The following is a 19,802-nucleotide window of genomic DNA, read 5'->3' as shown; positions in this document are numbered from 1 at the left end:
GCTCGGTAGCTCCGCGCTCGCGGCCGCTGCAGTGACCAAATAATTTCAAAATTAAGGTCTTCAGTGCCAGCGACACCTTTGTCGGTACTGTTGGCCTTTTAATATAAAGAAATTCAATCCTGCCTGCATTTTATACACTTGCTGGGCAAGAAGTCGGAATTGCCCATCCTTCCCTAAGGGTCTCATTGGAGGGGCCGTAACTATTAGTGCAACGACATTATGCAACATGTTTTTAATGATTGTGAAAGCTGATGTGGAGGAGAATAAGTGGACAAAGTTTAAGAAATTTAAAAAATGGGGTTTTTTTTTTAATTGTCGTCAGAAGTTTCCATTGTTCGGTATTTTCTTGAACTTAGCCCGATCGTATCTCTTTACTGAAAAGTTATATAAATACCAGATTTGGCAGTTTGGTAGATAAGCATGCAAAGAATGTAATGCGGTATTTTTATAGCTCTGCTACGAGGCGTTTTTGAGATAAAGACTTTCAAAGTAAAGAAAAGTTTGCCATTTTGGCCATTTTTGAGGTTTTTTATAAAAACATCTACACTACACACAAAAACTAAAAATACCTGAGCAGAAGCAAAAACATGCATATATTTAGGTAAATAAATTTAAGCTACCTAACTTCAATATATTTTGTGCAATTCCTAACGAAAGTTGGCCAAAACAGCAGAGCGGATGAGCGCTCCACTCCACCTCTTCGTCATTATTGATTTCCTGTGCTTCGAAAAAATTTTTGGCGGCAAAACAAATTGCGGATCTCTTCTTTCCACTCATCAGGCAATAATATATAAAATTTTGAAATAAATTTGAGAGGTCGACCAGCCATCGATTGTTCGATCTTACGTGGAATCACCCCTATGTTAATACATGCTTTCGTTCATTGTTGTGCATATTTTTGCCGTACAAAATAACTATTTCTTTGTTTTTTACCTTCCATTCGTATATGAGCAACTTTTGTGCTATAATTTTTAAAAATATTTTCAGGAATGATGAAATTAATTAAACTTCCACTTTTTGGGGGGCTTCTTCGCAAGCCGCTTGTTTTGGGCTTCTTTTGGGATGATTACCGTATTTACTTGATTCTACCGCGCCCTCGATTGTAACGCGCACCCGTTTTCCGCGACCAAAAAAAAAAGTAATACATCGATTGTAACGCGCACCCATTTTTCGTGAGAGAAAAGAACAAAAAAAGTCCGTAGGAGTCAAACTTCGCACATTCAGAAGAAGTATTTGGGTTTTACAGAACTGAAGTTTCAAAAAAGTAAAACACAAAGTCAAAGAGCAGGCCTTGCCGCTAAAACTGTCACCACTACGGCGGCGATGCGAGTCGCGTAGGATAGGGCTGACGCGCTGGAGTTTTGAGTACTGTGGCGGAGCCTGGTGGCGTGCGCCGAAGTTGCTTGGGTAGTCAAAAATGGACGCCGACCGGCGAGTTACGCAGTTCTCAGTTGCTTTGAGCGTTTTACTTAATTTTGCGCCTAGTTTTCTGGCTCAGAAAGTGCTTAAAACGTACGCAGGAACTTGTCCGCTATGCCTGCAGAGTCCGACATGTTCGACGAGCGATCCCTGCTTCAACAAACCGTGCCGAAAGCAGGTGGTCCGGGCGACGGCTCTGAGCAGCGCGCGGTCCCGAAGCGCGGTCGCCGCCGTTATTGTTGCGTGGTTAATTGCCTCGAAATGGGGGTAAGGATCCTAATGTGCGGTTTTACTGGTTCCCCTGAAAGCCGTACGAAGTGGAGCGACGGAACCGCTGGATACGTGCCGTCCGACGCGTGAAGTGAGTACGCGAGCAAAACGTGGTTTGCAACGTAACGTGCTGATTACTTTTCGTGCGCGCGTGCACGCGTTTATATATGTATATATTCCCTGTCTGCAGTCCAGACGGCACGCCGTGGCTGCCGACGGCGATCACGAGGATATGCAGCCGGCATTTCGTGGGAAACGAGAAAAACGATGCCATGAGTCACCCTGCGTATGTGCCTGCGATTTTTCCGGCAGCCTACAGCCGGCTGCTTCCAGCGGCCGGCTGTAAACATTGCGCGCCGTCGCTTCTCGACCGCCACCGCACGCTGACAGAATTTGACGAATTCCCTGGAAGCAAATGTTGAAAATTATGACCGTGCATGGGGAAAAAGTGTGTTTGCGACGGCACACGGCGCGAATGCGCTCACTCGGGCCGCCGACGGCTAGCCTTCGTCACTGGACCTTTCTTGATTCCGTTTCGTCGTGTAATGCAAATCATTTCGGCTTTCTTAACAGCAATCTTTTCGTTTATGCACTGTCGTTAATCGCGCGAGCATGCCTCGTAAAACTTAACTCGAGTTCAAGGTCGTATGAAATTCGCTGCACTTGCGAGTTGCAGCGCGCCGAAATGGTTTCTTCAATTTCCTGCACGTCGTAAACATACTTGACGTTGACGAGCTTCTTGCGTTTACGCAGATTGCTTGGCCTGAAGAACTCAGCCACGCCAGAAATTGGCCGAGATCCAAAGCTCAGCACAACCGACTGCGGCGGCTCCATTGCGCATCTGAACTTAGTGCTGCATGCGGCCGCCAGTCTGACTACTCGAAACCAAAGAACTTATCGTAGGGGGCGCTTTTTAGCACCGTTTTCGCAGCGCCGCCTGGGCAGCCAGTCAGGCCTATCAGTCCTCGTCGCTGTCGGACAACTCCTTGTCGCTGTCAACACTCTTCGATTTCGGGAAACCGGCCCTGCTTTGGTCCACTGAAACCTTTTCGTGAAGCTTTGCTGTAAAAAAATCTTCTGCTTCTGTTTGCGCCAGTCTCGCGCACACGTTTTCGGGAACTCCGAACTATATGCGAATGACCGCGATGCGGCCCGATTTCCGTCCGTCTCTCTGCACATGTAATAACTATTCTTTTGAATGCGGCATCGTGGTACACTCGTCGAGTATTGGAGTCGGCACTTCCATACCGTCGATGCGAACGCAGAACGGGATGACAATCTCCTCGGCACACGTACGAACTGAAAAAATGGCAGAAATGGCCAAGGCGCGCAGGAGGCGGCCATTTTGAAATGTCTATGACAATACGATAACCGAGTTTCTTTTTTTTTTTCGGTACTCGATTCTAACGCGCATGCGATTTTTGGACTCGTTTTTCCGGAAAAAAGGTGCACGTTAGATTCGAGTAAATACGGTATTTGCTTGTTAGCTCGCCGGCATCTGGCAACTCTGTGCGGTGTCATGTATTGGTTGACTGGAACTCTAGCTTGCATAATGAAACATGTATCTGCTTGAAGTTGACATATTCTTTAGCCCTTGCTGAATACCTCTAAAATGCAGGACTCCCTACTGTCCTTGAGTTTGGTTTGTGCGTTCACACAGTGACCTAGTACATACAGTGCTACCTTGTTAATTCAGCACAGTCCCTTTAGCCCATACACTAAAGTATAGCATGGCATACTCATTAATTAGAATTTAATTTGGCACATTTCAGGTAAATAAACATTGCGATACACACTGACATGCCATGTGCAGTCTTCCAGTGAAGTGGGAAAGAAAACAAAGAATAGATAATAACATATTCATATTTCAGTCAGAAAAACTGCAGTTACACAATGTTGAGAACACAGTCAAAATCAGATTATTTTGTATTGAAAAATTACAGCATGCGAAATACCAAGAGGCTTTTCATGGGATGGCTTGATCCCAGGATACGTGCACACATAAGTTGTTTGTGCTGTTAGCTGCACTAGCAAGCCACATCTTTTCAGGACCTCGCCTCTGTGTGTGCAGAAGCCGATTCATGTTTTTACCAAGATGCACACGACTCGACTATGAATGCTGTTTTTTGCAGCACACACATGTACCCTCGCATAAAGTGCTAGTGGCTGTCAGTGGACTGCACTCAGAGTACCGTCAGCCATGCACTCGCACGTTGCTGTTAACATGTCTGAGCTGAGCACCAAAGATATTCAGTGTTTGTATTTCATAATACTGTAGACTCTTGTTAAATGGAACCCGAAGAGACCAGGAAAATGTGTTCTGTTTAACAGGAGCTCTATTTACTGAGTGATGAACAGGGGTGCAAAATTCAAGTGTGCCACGCCGCGGTGGTCTAGTGGTTATGGCACTCAACTGCTGACCCGAAGGTCGCGGGATTGAATTCCGGCCGCAGCAGCTGCATTTTCGATGGAGGCGAAAACGTTTGAGGCCCGTGTACTGAGATTTAGGTGCATGTTAAAGAACCTCAGATGGTCAAAATTTCCGGAGCCCTCCACTACGGCGTCCCTCATAATCATATCATGGTTTTGGGATGTTAAACCCCAGATATTATTTATTATATAGAATTCAAGTGTGAAACCATTTTTATTACAGACAGTTGTTCCACTTAAGCAGCAGTTCCGTTTAATCTCTTAAGGGCTTATGACGACCTAAGCTCGTCATCAGCAGTCGCCACTTTTTTGTTTATGACGACCTGTGGTCGTCATGGGTCTTCCGCAATGTTCCAAGAGGCTTTTGACGAGCCCAGCTCGTCAAATGGTGCTTTTCTATTTACACCATAGATGGCTGCATGGGTTCCGTCATTGGCGCTTTTGTTGAATGAGCATTTGCGCAACAGTTGGCGGAATGCGCGCGTTGTGTTTCCCGCGTGTTTTATTAACAAACATGGCCACATGTTGACGGAAATGGCAAAAACATCCGTAAGGAAACCAGGATCTGGTGCAGGTGGTGCGAGAAGGCTCTCTGCGCAGTGCCGTGCTTCAAACGCTATCACACTAAGTGAACTATCAAGGAATAGTGCATTTTGTGTGCGGAAATTCAATTCCAACCTTTACTTTCTAGAGTTGCAGAAATTTTTGCAGAATACACCTCAAATGACCCATGTATTATAGAGTAATACATGATGGAGCGAAGGATGGCCAATAAAACATTATTATCTGCCGAAAAAAGTTTTTGCATATATTTTTGTTTTGAACACATTACTGAAGCATTTCGCATCATAAAAAATATTTGGCAATTTTGGAACATATTTTTATTGTTAAATGAGCCCTTAAGGGGTTAAGAGAGTTCCGTTTAATGAGAGTCTACTGTATAACAATGTTCTTATTTGATACTCTTTTTCTGTCTGATGAGATGTGAAACACTAATGAGGATTTAATGTACAATAAAAATTTGTCGATTTGTCGATAGAAGAGTGAGCAATTTCTAGGTGACTGAAATTTAATTGTAAATTCCCTGCCGTGCACTGATTTATAATTTTTCGCTCACATGTTCGAAGGAGCCGCGACTACCGATCCACAGCATTTTCTGATCATATTCAAAAAGTGTTGCAGGGCCCCCTTAAAGGGACACTAAAGGCAAACGTTAAGTTGATGTTGACTGTTCAAACAGCGTTCCAGAAACCTCGTAGTGCTTGTTTCGTGCCAAGGAAATGCTTAGTTTGAATGAAAATCGCGTTTTAGTGGCCCGCACAGCGTTAGCACACTCCAAATCACCCGCGTGAAGAGGCCTTCTGACGTAAAAGTTGCCTTGCCCCAACATTGCCGCCTGTACTGCCCAGCCGCCGATGCTGCGGTTTCTTGCCCATACAGCACAATAGTGGCCATCAAATGATACAAGACAGAGCTTAGTTTGACCAGCAGTAGCAGTAGAACGGTAGCAGTGCGAAAGTAGCAAGAGCCACAGCAGCAACAACGACCATCGAATCTTGTTGCGATGGATCTCGAGGCATGACACTCGCCACTTCGACCGTAGGGGTTCATTCTGCGGTACCCACTGGAAAGTCACACTGGTTTCTTTGCTGCAGCTGCTGTTGCTCAAGCGGCGTATACCATTCTGGCATCCGACATCATCAAATGGACGTGGCATTTTGTCAAACTTTCACGAGCGTGCAAAGCACACGCAGAAGTACGTGATAATGAAACTACCACTGAGACGCAACCGTGTGAGTGTAGCGTAGCTCGGCAAAAACGGAACTTTTGTATCACCCGCACCATTCTCCATGGTAACGCCAAGAAGTTCTTTTTTGCATGAATCAAACAGAAACGTACCAGCGGCATTTTATTACGTCTTGTAATGCACAGAATGTTCTTTTTCAACATAAGTGGTTTGAGTACTAGCGATTAATTTTACTCGGGACGGTTGACGTCATAAGCTCATTCCAAAATGTCCCACTTTTGGCGCATATCGTGTACTACGTTTACCTTAATTTCTTGATTAGTAGAGCACTGCTGTTGATAACATTGACGTTTTAGATGTTCTCTAACATTGATCTTTCACTATTACAAATTGTTATTTGCTTTTAGTGTCCCTTTAAAGATTCCTCCTAGCATACAACCAACCTTCACTTGCTTGAATATTATTAGACAGCAATGAAATGTATACAAAAAGCATAATAACAAGAGTCTTGGACAAATGTGTTCTACAAGCAGTCACCATTAAAATCAAAAAGGCTTTCCCTAAATGTCAGAATGAATAAAGGTACAGAAAATGAACTCACCCTTCTGTAGATACGTCATTGTGAGAATTTTCTCGAAGGTAAAGGCCAAAGTCAATAACACCTTGCTGCAGTTGAAAGAGAAGAGAAAATATAGCAAAAGTGCACCAGCTTTGCATGAGGACATACACATCTCCAAATAGTGTAGGCGTACTCAGCGACTGACATACTGAGGACCACAACACCTTAATAATAATACAAAACTGCATCTCATAAGTGCATTTCACACTTACCATTAATTAAAGTTTGGAATAAGCGCCTATTAATTCCCATACCAAGTGATATATTAAACATTACCCACCATGATGGTTGTGGCTATGGCATTCACGGAAGCTTGACCATTGTAACTATCCAGCACATGTGTGCCTGTATGTACTGATAAGCCACTCAGCATTGGCCTCACACAGCCTAGCTTGCATTACACTTGGAGACATCAATAACAAGCATCCTCAATCCAATAGTGAAGGCTTTCATCATCACAACCGATCATGCTTACTGCTCATGTGTGCACAATTGCACAGCTTTTACAGGCTACAGACCACTAGTACTTCGCTGCTGACAGAGACAAAATCTTCTAACGTGTCTCCGTAGAAGGCAGCTCCAAAGACAACATCTATCTGTTTCTGTGCCACGTTTGCCCACCAGACTTAATTAAAAAACAAAGTACCACTAAGCCTTCTCCCTCCCACTCTTTTTTTTTTTTTCATATAGTGCCATACTCACTTTCCTGGCAAGGAAGAAATGCTACACCTAGAAACTATTATGATACAAACTTCTGGCTGCCAGATGCAACACAGGCGCTTCAGTTGAGTGTAATCTGACATGAAGTGAATAAATGGCCTAAACCACATCCCTTTTAGGATCAGAACAATGAGAAGTTTATTTATCGTAAAAAATGTGTTCCTCTTTTGACAAGATTAGGTTAAACAAAGAATTAACAGTCCTTAGTCAAATTTATGGTTATGAAGTTAACTAAGGAAAAAATAAAATAAAAAGCGGTCTTTTTTTCATCTTTTGGCAGAAAATCAAATTTGCAACTCGACTATATGTATATGATGTAATATGTAAACTTTTTTTTTTGTCAACTAGCCATCACGTGGTTGTGCGCTTCATGTAGACCATCAAAGGCTACTTGACTATAATGCTGGAAACAATAGCAACTGCAACCCTGAGGATGCAATATTTAATACAATATGTTTACAGAGCTAAGAGGCTTTGCATACATACAATGATGTTAAGTAAGCCTTCCAAGCTACAAAAAAAAGATCGAATGACCCCATTCATGCTACACTTCTTCGCTGGTAACTTCCTGCTCAAGAAAGAAACACAGTTTATTTTGTTTTCGTTGCTTCAAAATTGATCCAACACTTCCAGTCGTCATAATTGTCCCCCGTATAAAATATAACCTAACTAAAGCTCCACAGTATCTATTCATGGCCTTTCAATGTATTTTTTGCTACTGAGTGAAAAAAACAGAGCCTTTTTGTTTCCTCAGTAATTTACAACTCATAAATAAGATCCCTAGACATGGGGAACAAGGACTGCCTGTTTTAAAGGTTTCAAACCTGCCCATAGCATTCTGCAGTCATAGTGGCTGCAAACCATATGTCCATTAATAAATCAAATATCTATTGAACCTCTCCCATCCCTGGTGAAAATCGTAAGCCTTACACCATCTCCAAAGCCAGGATTTTCAGACTGCAAATAGTAAGATTAAGTAAAAAAAAAAAAAAAGCTGCACCTGCCACACTGTATGCGCATAACAAAAACTTTTATAAAAGACTTATGAGGTCAAGACGAAATTATACTGCATTTAATAAAAAAACGAGAATTCTGTGCCAACGCAGCCTACAATGAACAAAATACTGAAAGAGGTAGAATGCAGCTACAAACTTTACCCATTACTGCAGTACACAGCCCGTAAAACAAAACGCTAACATGGTTAATCATGATTAATTACAACAAAGAAAAAGCAGCACCGAAAGTAGAAGTAATTAAAAAAATTAAAATGAACCCGCGGGCACCCACAGTGCTACATTTCTCCTAGTTAACTTTTGTTCCTCAGTCGCCCTTGCCCTTTGCCGGTGCTGGCAATAAATGTTCAATGAAGACAACTATGAAAGTTTACCCCCCACAGATGAACAAAAAGAAAGGTGGCATCAACAGACCTGCGAATCGAGGTCTTCTTCTTTCACACAAAGGTTGCAATCAATGACATTTAGACCAACAAGAAGGCCACCAATAACAACAGCTTCTTCAGACAGAATCAAGGCATCATCTTCGTAGAAATCTCTGAAAAATATTCACTTCTTCAGTTGACAATAGGGAAAAAGTGCACAACGCAATATATAAATGACATAAATGGGGAATGGAAAACAAGGCTAGGCTGTGGCATAATGACCGTGTTGGAGAAGAGGTTATATATACATATATATAAATCACTTCTCCTACAGTGTGCGTGTGTGTATGCACATGTGCATCTATGTGCGAAATATAGTCCTACCATTTTAACATGTATCCACAATGTTTTCTTGAACAAAAATTTAATTTAAAGAAACCATTTAAGCTAGAAATGTGCGAATATTCGAAATTTCGAATATTTTTCAAATAGTGTTTGCTATTCGATTCGATTCGCACTGGAATTTTACTATTTGAACTTCCCAAGAACAAATACAGTCAACGTCCAATTAAAAGTGACCCCTTCAGATTTTCAATATGCTTCACCTCATTACACTCTCGTATTGCGGCAAAGCTGCCTTTCAAGCTCCGCTACGGTCACAAATGCTTAACTGAAGAAAACGCTGATTCCAACATGGAGATGAAAGATGTGGCAAAGTTGGGGGCTCAATTAATGCTGTTTTGGGCCTGAAATTTCGGCAGGAAGTCCAAAAAATCGGACGCCGAAGTTTTTTAGCATCCAAAATTTCAGATGTTTTTACATATCGACGTCTACGAGGCAGATTTGGAACACCGGACTTGAAGGGAGCACACCCTTGTCCGCCACATCAGTTGGGCTTCCACAGAAGCTGAAAGAGGAGGAGAGGCTGAGGAAATGGCATCTTTGTCTATCACGTGTAAAGTGTTGTCGGCAACACTTTGGTTGCACCAAACCATCTACATAAATACAATTCAGCCTCTACATTGCCTCATTCTTAAGACAACTATGAAACATCACCCCGCCAGTGCTTCATCAACCTAGCGAAAAGAAACACTTTCATGTTGCTATCTCATACGAATATGCTTAGCAATCCTCCCTAACTTTTTTTTCAGCAATTTCGCTTCGAAGTATTCGAAAAATACTCTAGAAATATTCGAGAAACATTCGATTCGTTTCGCACTCACACTTTAATATTCGAATTCGCTTCACACCCAAAATTTTGCTATTCGCACAGCTCTAATTTAAACATCATGCAGAAGGACAATGAAAAAGAGAGCACAGGTGTGCTGGATCTCAATTGGCTGCTGGTGGAAGGTGAAGGAGGGAGGCTTTATCAATTGGTCGTTTGCCAGCAGCTGAACTCTGTACTGAATCTGTATCTGAACAATCTGTACAGAAGCTATTTTGACATCAGGAGTGGAAAACCCAAACCCTGTACTCTTGCCTTCACTTTTTAAATCATGGGACCAATGACACGAGAGGACAAGAGGGGAATTTAAGAGGAACATAGAGCTCAATTTCAAATTTAGTCGTATATTGGAGGACACATTGCACGAGTCGATTCATCACCATTTGACATATTCCAGAGCTCTCAAATTAGTTCATTAAATTAGTTCATTCTGTTCCATGAAGGAACAGAAAACATGTAATGGCTACGACGACTGAAGCAATGCTCTAATAAAGTGCTGTCCGCCCCAAGTGGATAACAAGCAAGTGCGATTTATTGATGCCACAGAATTTTTAACGACTGTGTCAAAATGCTGAATTACTCTTAAAAAGTCTTAATTTGCCATATTTTTATTAAGAAAACATCAATATGTCAATATTTGAATGTATAATGGTCTTTAAAAAATGCAAGATAAAGAGAAGAAAGTTGAGGCACAAGTTCTTTCAAGTAGGCCCTCAATCAGCAGCTTCACACATGCTAAGCTTGGCATGGACCATCTTCAGTGCCCCCTAAACTCTACATGGCGGCACGAATCTGTTTTCCAAAAAGTGAATTTGAAACGATGTAACAAAACAGTGGATGCCCATCTGGGAGAGAGGTGCAGAGCAATCAGTATTCATTTGTGGGAAAGTCTTAGCCATAGAAAAGTCAATCTAGCTTCTGAGTGCGCAGCATTATTTGTATTCAATGTAGCTCAAAATAAAAAATAAAAATTGACCATACAATCATCCATTCAGCTGCTTCTATTCTTGGCAATGCTTCCACTTCCCTTTGTTGCTTCCACTTCCCTTTGAAACAAAAAAATTGACATTTGCACATGTCTTCTTTCAATTTTAAAAAATATTGTGCAAGTTAGTTGGGTCATGACAAATATGCTCATTTTTCTTTATAATATGTGATATATGCTATTCGAATTCGATTCGAAATTATTCAACCAAATCACTATTTGCTTCGAACCCAAAATTTACTATTCACACAAGCCTGCTGGTATGTGCTGCAATAATATCCCCAGTGCCTAATTCACGACTAGAAGTTATTACTAATGAAATCAATTGGACTACATTTCACCTTATGGAAGCACATTTATATTTAAAAAAAAAAAAGAACACTGATAGAACACTAACCAAAATGGTATTGCACACCAATGGTGGGAAATGGCCCAACATTTATTTGCAAATACCAAAATTTCATCGAAATGGTGTGCCACATATGCTGGATGATGATCACATTAGTGTGCCACTAAAAATAAAACCACTGTTCACAAGTGTTCCTATGGGCCTAGCAGTGGATGCATTCAAGGCTGTTCTTCAGGCTGGTGAGGGACTCAGCAAACATACGGCAATCAAAGCACACAGCTTTGTGAGGCTGCTGCAGTTCTGCTTAGAAAATACTTTGTTTTCACAATGGGGTGCACAAGTATGTCCATGGGAACACCATGGGCTCATTGAAATAGTCCCTGTAAAAGGCAGTATACTTAAGCCATTGCACACACTGAATAAAATTATATACTATAACTGTGGCCACTGGATAAAAATGCACAAGGTACAGCTTGTTGCATGTACTTAAAAACCATGAGGGGCACCTAGTTCAGCTGAGTTCTACCATGGTATTACCAGCCAGGTCAGCAAGTGGCAGCAGTGTCATGTTGCATGCTGGTGCTTTACCGGCACACAGAATGCTCCGAGCATACTAATTGAGTTCAGTAAGCTTGCAGTGAATTAAGATACGCCAGGACTGGTCTCTGCTGTCTAATCACATTTTCCACTCTAAATTTTATATTTAATGGCTACTGAAGTGCATAATTACTAATGGCCACAAGCCATTATGCTTCCGTATCAAATTTGTTAATCGGCCTCATCTATCGGCTTAGAAAAGCTGAGTCAAGTATTCCTGGGAAAATGGTCATTGAAAAGCTACTTACGACAACAACTAATTACCAATTTTCCCTCAAACTTCCTTCCAAAATACTTTTTACTGCATCACTGAGCCACTGCAAGATTTCCTTTGTGACATCCAATGTGTCTACGACCATACCACGTGGCACGATTTTAAGACTTCTTATTTTTGCTTTCAGCAGATGTGGGCACAAGACACCAAAACACTAAAATACACTAATATGACTCTGCTACCACTTCATCTCAGCTTGGATTGATTGATTGATCGATTGATTGACAGAAATAACTAAATCAATCTAGGGCGATTAAAAAGCCAACTGCAATGACATTTTGGACCTCGCAAGAAGCTTTGTTTCAGATAAATAAATACAGAGTAGCCTCCGCTTAAAATTTTATGTTTGAGACACAATTGGATGCATTACAAAAAGCTAATAAAAAATATACATATCACTGTGATAGCAATGAGGTAAACACTCAAAGCGAATTTTCGCCAATGTCTGGCTGGTACAATAATGTTTGGGAAGTGTGTTTGGGAAGCTGACAATAATGGTGACCTGATGCATGCAGCCTTTTCAGATGCCAAAATAATGCTGGGGATCACTAGGTCAAGCATGCACTAGGGGAGGAGAGCACAGCCGCCTTCTCTAGATTGCCCATGACTGTGCCAATCTGTGAGCCATATCTTGAAAGTAATCTGCGGCATGCATAAAGACTAAGGGAGAGTCAAAATGGAGGGTGGTTTCATGTGCGCTGTCTTCCCGCATGACCTAGCGGTGGAAGTCATGCAATCAGAAGTTTTGAAGACACAGTGAAGCACGAAGTTTTCGTGACTCACTAGCAGCACTTTTAACTGTACCAGCACTGTGAAAACAAGTGCACGCGGTCATAAGAGTTAAGATCTGTTCACGTTTTGGTGTGAAACCATGCTTTAATTAATAAGCAAACATTTACTGCAATTTATGAATCATACTTCAAGCAGTTGTTTAATGCGCTGCTAAGGTTATCAATGCTTTCCTTTTTGGGCAAAGCTGTAGCATTTCCAATGCCTAAAACTGCAAGAAAAAAAAGACACTGCTATTACTGCTCCATTAGAAGTGATGCACGGTTTTTCAACATGACGTCTGAGAATCGGCAGTGGCCACGCAGCATGCTGAAAAATCTCAAAGGCGACATGCTAGGAATTATGGTTTTAATATCCACTAATGACCGAGCACATGCTTTCTCTGCTAAGGCACTATTTATAAGAAAATTGTGCAACAACCAGCCCTGCTTTGCCAAGTTTACTTCAAAAGTACAGATTACTCATCTATATTCCCAATTCAGACAAAGTGAAATTATATTGCAGTTGGTCTTTAGGAGGCACTCTGCTCTGCAATGCTGAACAGCTATGGTGAAATCTATAATTATGTCCTGTCAACTATTGTTTGCTGTTTTTACACAGCAGTGGTTTGTAGAGCATAGCATTGCTAGCTGACAAAAAGCAAGCATAGTGCTGCCTTCAAGACAACAGTGTAGTGTGTCCTCTGAATATTTTTGTCCCTACCATAACCTATGTTGCAAGAGACCAGTCAATCAATGGCTGGATGGAGTTATATTATTGTATGATTAAATGAGAGCTGCACATAGCAAGTGGCTCAAAAAGTACTATTTATACTAAAATAAACTATGATAAATAAACTATGATCTGGAATTTTCCTTCAAAATTGAAGAAATATGCCTTCAGCAACGGAATACTACTGTCACATGCTAGGAATGCATTTGAAGATTGTCAATATATCTGCTAACGAGGTGAAAAAAGAAAGCGGACAAGTAAACAATCACTTACCTAAGAAGTTCATCTTTCTTGTCAACAACCAGGCGAAAATAGTCGGCAAGCTTCTTCTGCATCAACGCAAGCCTCAACCATGCTCGGGCTCGACCCAACTGACTCCTGTTCAAGGCATAACAAAGAAGCATGAATGCAATGTAACCGAAATTGACATGCGAAATGCAAAAAAAAAAAGTCTTTACTGAATGAAAATGAAACATTTTTTAACAGAAAACAAAAATGCTTACAATAAAGGCAACATAGTTCCACATGCTATCTCAACAGGTTCTAAAACAGTATCACTACAGGTAAATTCTGCCTTCCTTAGGTTTCCTTGTTACCTTTTGTATATTCTACATTTCCATTCTATAACGTGCAGAATTTCATGCATTAATTTTCTTCTTTTTAATGCACTTGTTACTATATAAAAGAAACTGAAACACTCTAAAGTACCTCTTAACAAATTTGTAAATAATGAGTAAACTAAGTCTGCATGGTGCATACAGGGCATAATCCTGATTAGCTTGTCCCAACATTACGGATTAACACAGCATAGGGGCAGCACATACGTACAAACTAATAACTACACTCTTTTTTTGGTCGTGACACCATCCATTTCCATCACTGCCAGTCACTTCGATTTTAGACATCAGCAATAAGTAGGCCATGCTACGAGTGTTTCAGTGCTACATAAAGGTGCGAGTACCAGCTGCTCAGAAAATGACATGGCTTTTTAACTGAGAAATGATGCATGTTTGTATTATCACTTTAACAACTTGATTCGTGCAATCAGGTCCAGTTGGATGGCCGCTCAAGCAAAGCAGCACATGCCTTCTGAAGTTCAACTGAATCACTGCATAGTCACGTTAAACATTCATACTCTGAATCAGTGCTGAAGATGGCCTTGAAAACCTGCAATACTAGATGCTAATAGCAATACTAAAATCTTGTTTTTACCACTCATTAGTCTGTTTATTGTGGCGCAGGAATTTTGAGCACCAATTTGTTGCATGGATTGTCTCGTTACATAATAAGCTCTGTGCCACTGGTTGCAAGAAATCATTTAAAACTGGCAAATGCCAGTTCAGATACAATTTAAAGAAAGGCCACATCCACGTGTATGCAGTAAAGTGAGGGTGAGCAATGATGGAAAGGTACACTTATAAACGTAAAGGACTGTTACTGCATTAAATACCTGTACCCTGATTTCCAGTAGACATTACCTGTATGCATTAGCATCTTTTGAACACTTAGACAGGTCAACACCTTGGATGGCCACGTAAGTTATTGCTTTCAAATTACTAAAGTACAGGCGCTCCCAAGCAAAGGTTTGTGTGTAAAGTAAAGCGTAATTTTTTGACACAAGTTATAACCAATATTTAATTATTAGAATCAAAGATAGCATGATGGCAATAATTTTCAAGAGGTTTATGGCAATGTATCTCACACACAATCAGTATGTCAGGGCTCCAAGCTCCTTACCACAAACATGAAAAAAAAAAAACCTCTCAATCTCCAGACAAGGTGCCACTCTCCACGCATTCTCACTTTCGAAAATGCTCCGCAGCAGTGCATGACCTGGCATGACTGCAAAGGTACCTCTCACATGGTAATGAATGATCAAGCGCATGCTGTTTCCAACTGAACATTCAGTCACTAACATTCTGCTACCAGTAAGGTTCACGGCTGTGAAAATGATAAAACATGATTTGGAAGGGTGTTACTGTACAGTGCATTACAAGCTTTTTACAATGTTAGATTCCTCTACGGTGCAGGACAGTCTGGAACTGTGGAACTCGAAAGTAATGACAACGTGCCTCCAGATTTAGACTGCATCGTCCATTGCATCACGGAACCAACTTATTTGCAGAATAACTCTCAGTTATCAGCATAATATGAAAATCGTGGCTAAAGAAGCTTATTTAGTTACTATATAATCCAATAAATGTTTTCATGATCTAATGAGTTTATTCTGCATGCCTACATATTACAAATGCTCGGATCATACAAATTCCCCCTACATGACCGGGATGATCATCTTGAGTGGGCTCGACAGCATGCCCTAACCTTATGGCCAAAGTTAACAGGTAAGTATGCCTTATGCTAGTTAGTGCCATGACTTCTCAGGCAGTTGCCATGTGTGCATAATTTTACACTATGTCAGATGAACAAAATTAGCCTGGCTTGATAATCGAATTCTCCAATGGAAGACAGATACTTTCAAACACAGCTTAAGCTTTGCCTAGAGAAATCAAGCAGCTTAGGAGACATTAAAATTAACACAATGTTGAAGTGGAGCAAAACCACTGGAAATGCTGCATCACTGCTGCAATTCATTGCGTGCATTGTGCAATGTAAAGTATTCAAGGAGTGCTAACAAGGAATGTTGAAGTAAGCTTTATTGGCAATGTCGCATTTCTGGAATTACCAAAAACATGAGTCAAATCGGATGACTTGTGGCATTACCTTAGGTTCTTGCACCAGCTCTTCCTAACATCTCAAATTTTGACAAAGCTTTATGGGGAGTAGTTATAATCCATTGGCTGCCAAATATTATGCACACCACATGTCCATACATTCCAATTATTTTTGCCCTGTATGTGCACTGTGCAAATTTTTGCTGTTGCATTCTTTACAGAATGTTCTACAGTAATAAACACTGCAAAATATGTATGCAAATGACCTTTATTTACAATGTGAAGCAGCCTTCTTTTGTTCAAACCCTAACTGCTTGTCACAGAATAACTCTTGCAATAAAAAACTGTAAATACTCAAGCATGTGAAAATTGGCACAGCAGTTTTTGACACTCTCACACGGTGTCAATTTATTTGCCGCCTTTCTTTTACTAACACTATGAACCATACATATTTGTTTTCCAGAATTGTGTGGAATGTTATCTAGGAAATGCGTCCATTGTGACACTTCGAGGCACACAAGGCACTGGAACATGCGTGCAAACAGTCCCCAAATATCAACTACAAATTAATCATTCCTCAAAGTGAATATCTTGCACCACCTATAAAAAACAGCTCTAAACTTGCCCAGAATGTATTATCTCTTGCCCAGAATGTATTATCTGCCATGGCATCTATAAATGCCTTTTTAAACCAACAATACTTCCCAGCTGGAAAATCGCCCTTTTGCAATGCAGTCCCTGTTGCTATGTCTGTCGATTCACAAGATTTTGCAGCCAATAGGTTAACAGTTTATAATAAAAAGTATTTCATTGCATTCTAAAGAAAGCTAATATCCCATTTAGCAAATTTTGCAAACTTTTTCAGAACCAATCTAGCCTAAGCACTTGAAAATACCTTGAAATTTGTGACATCACACTTAAGTATTAACAGAACGGCAAATTTAAAAAGGCACATTTTGCCCTTCATTTTCTCAGTTAGTAGAACCAGTTTCTTATAATAAAATAAATAAAATAATGCCTTGCAAGAACACTTTTCCAGTTTCTATTTGCTCAGTGTTGGCCAAAAGCATATTGCCGGCCTGTGAAACCATGTCGATACAACACTTGGTGAAGATGACGGTGCAATAACAAGCATTTCTAAAATGAGCTTGTACTTATCATAAGCCTTTCAAGAAGCAACTATGCACTTTATTGAAAATGATGTACCTTTAGATGCACCCCACAAGCACCAACTTGGTACAACAAATATTGACAAGCAGAATATCATTTTTTGGAGAAGGTGCCTTCTCCAGTGACCTCGACTTTAGCTACCACAAGAACTAACTCCATAAATTCACTCAAAGCAAGAACCCCTCTAGCATCCATTCACCATCAAAGGACTCCAGAAGGTTTGAGCCAAATGAGTAAAACTCATACACAACCAGAATTTTTTTATAAAGCCTTATGCAGTATCAAAAAAAAAATCCAAAATTTTTCTAAACTTTAATGATTGGAACATTTGACAGGTATGTTTTTAGTGTCCCTTTCATAAGACAGACACAAAGGAAGGTATGAGAGCTCTTCATCCGGCTCCCCAAATCGAACAAATTATGTATTGATGAAATCAGGTTGATGATCGGGAGTGTGTTGCAAGCAGGAACATGCCATGCAATGTATGAAGTTCAAGAAAGGTGTCGTATAGACAGGTACAGCGTTGCACTGTCTGTCGCAGCGATTCAGTAGCCATCTCACTGGCCTGCCATTATGAGCAGTCGAACTCGGACATATGTATGAAGACCTGTGTTATGAAGTATTGTGTGATTGAAAAGTATATGCATTTATGTGCAAGTTCATTCTTGTCAAGGAAGTGTCACACCTGTAGAGTAAACAAACATTTAAATTGCCACCTTTTTTTCACTTTTGTCATCTAGCTGGTAAAAGAAATTCCCACGCACAAATGATTTGCAGCTGGCTCTCACCCCTCTGTTGGTCCTTTTAGCATGTCCCCCATTCTGCATGCAGTTCATCCACAGTGTTACCAAATTACTGAGTGCCACTTTTGCACACCATCTATACACATCCTTATTAAACCCTGTGTCCAACCCCGTGAACAGCAGTTTTCAGCTTTTTTTTCATTGTTAAACTGGGACTAATAGGCTAAACTGATCTGATGTAATTGTGAAGCTAGATGCATCCAATATCTTATGTGAATCGTGTTATAATTAGGTTGAGTCAGAAGTACTATTAGCGGCGAGATCGAGCAGAGTCGGCACCTAGCGGCGAGCGGACGAAGCCCCGCGGTGTGGATGGCTCCTTGCGTCGTCTGCTAGCCACACCGTGTTCGCATGTGTTCGTACGCCATGCGCGTCCTTAGATTACAGCTTATTCCGTTGTGCTAGCTCAGTATCATATGCTTGTACGTATGCCTACTCGCTATAGATAAGTATTTCGCGTTACGAGACTTGTATGCACTCTAATAAGTGAGTACATGCCCATGTCGGTATGGCGCTAGGTCTAACCATCGTACCGTCCATTCGCCAAAATCATTTCAATGTGGGTACCGCCTTCTCGTTTAAGCACGTCACATAGTTCATCCGGCGGCATCATAAACAAACAAAAAAAAAAAGTACTAAATGTCGAGGTGTGAATGCAGAATTTTAGTGACACCATCTCGTGATGTGTTGGCGATTTGGAAATTCTTGTGATGTGTTGGCGATTTGGAAATCCTTGTGAATCCTTGTGATACAGTCACTCCTGAGGAAGGGACCGAAATGGTCCCGAAACGTCGGGTCAGTTTATAGTTTTTAAATTTTAACTTTAGCAACATTGGACTATAAGTGGCTGGAGAGTTTATTAATTTTCGTACGCAAAGCATGAAATCGTCTGCAGAGAACGGTAAGCGGTAAAAAAGACCTGAAGCCACGCATTTCTACAACAATACGTGTATTCATGCAAACAGACAAGCAGAGTGCACAAAGTTCTACTTCATCTAATTATGCAAAAATACAGGTTCTCTTTCTTTGTAGCCGCTAGAGCAAGAAGTAAATACTTCAATGGCTCAGTCGTGCAACACAGTTTATATTGTGGTACAGGCAAAACACAATTTAAACATGTGCAAATAAAGCAAGAAAAACATCGAGCACGGGGCAAAACACGAATGTGACTGAAGGCCAGTACCCCATTGATTGGCAGATTGCACTTCTCTCACAATTAATAGGTAAGTTAGGACGGTTGCGTGCATTGATGTGGCATTGGAGGGCGCATACATCACCACTGGGCTACAGTCAACGCGCTTTACTCGCCAAGAATCGACTCAAACCGCATACGGCGAAGCGTCGCTGTGTACATTTGTATAGGCGCCGCCGGCCGCCTATCCACACAAACGCGGCGACGGTGCTGCCACCTATAGCCCGATCTCGCGGGGAATAGTATTGTCACAAACAATGAATAACATGTGCTGTGCATTTCACATGCCACCAGATAATGTGACAATTCAGGATGAGTAAAGGTTGAGAATTACACTGTAGAGTTGAATATGAATGTATGTGTTTAGAAAAACAAAATATACTTTTTATTTGAGCGGAACTGGAGAAACAGAAATTAAATATTTGCACATATAAAAATAAAATCGGCTC

The 19,802-nt window shown here is 41.0% G+C and overlaps 1 protein-coding gene across 2 annotated transcripts in view; it reads right to left on the bottom strand.

Moving 5' to 3' along the window:
- LOC119403507 (RUN and FYVE domain-containing protein 2) overlaps positions 1-19,802 on the bottom strand; it is an 80,830-nt gene that overhangs the window by 44,928 nt on the left and 16,100 nt on the right. For both annotated transcript variants that reach the window (XM_037670447.1, XM_037670439.2), the window contains 3 exons: positions 13,790-13,894; positions 8,633-8,756; positions 6,468-6,532 (listed from right to left, as the gene is read on the bottom strand). In XM_037670447.1, coding sequence (XP_037526375.1) covers positions 6,468-6,532; positions 8,633-8,756; positions 13,790-13,894 — 294 coding nt within the window. The remainder of the gene's footprint in view (positions 1-6,467; positions 6,533-8,632; positions 8,757-13,789; positions 13,895-19,802) is intronic.

Source organism: Rhipicephalus sanguineus, chromosome 1 (assembly GCF_013339695.2).
Source record: "Rhipicephalus sanguineus isolate Rsan-2018 chromosome 1, BIME_Rsan_1.4, whole genome shotgun sequence".
NCBI lineage: Eukaryota > Metazoa > Arthropoda > Arachnida > Ixodida > Ixodidae > Rhipicephalus > Rhipicephalus sanguineus.
The sequence above is the reverse complement of the archived record's forward strand: the minus strand, read 5'-3'. Positions and strand labels throughout refer to the sequence as shown.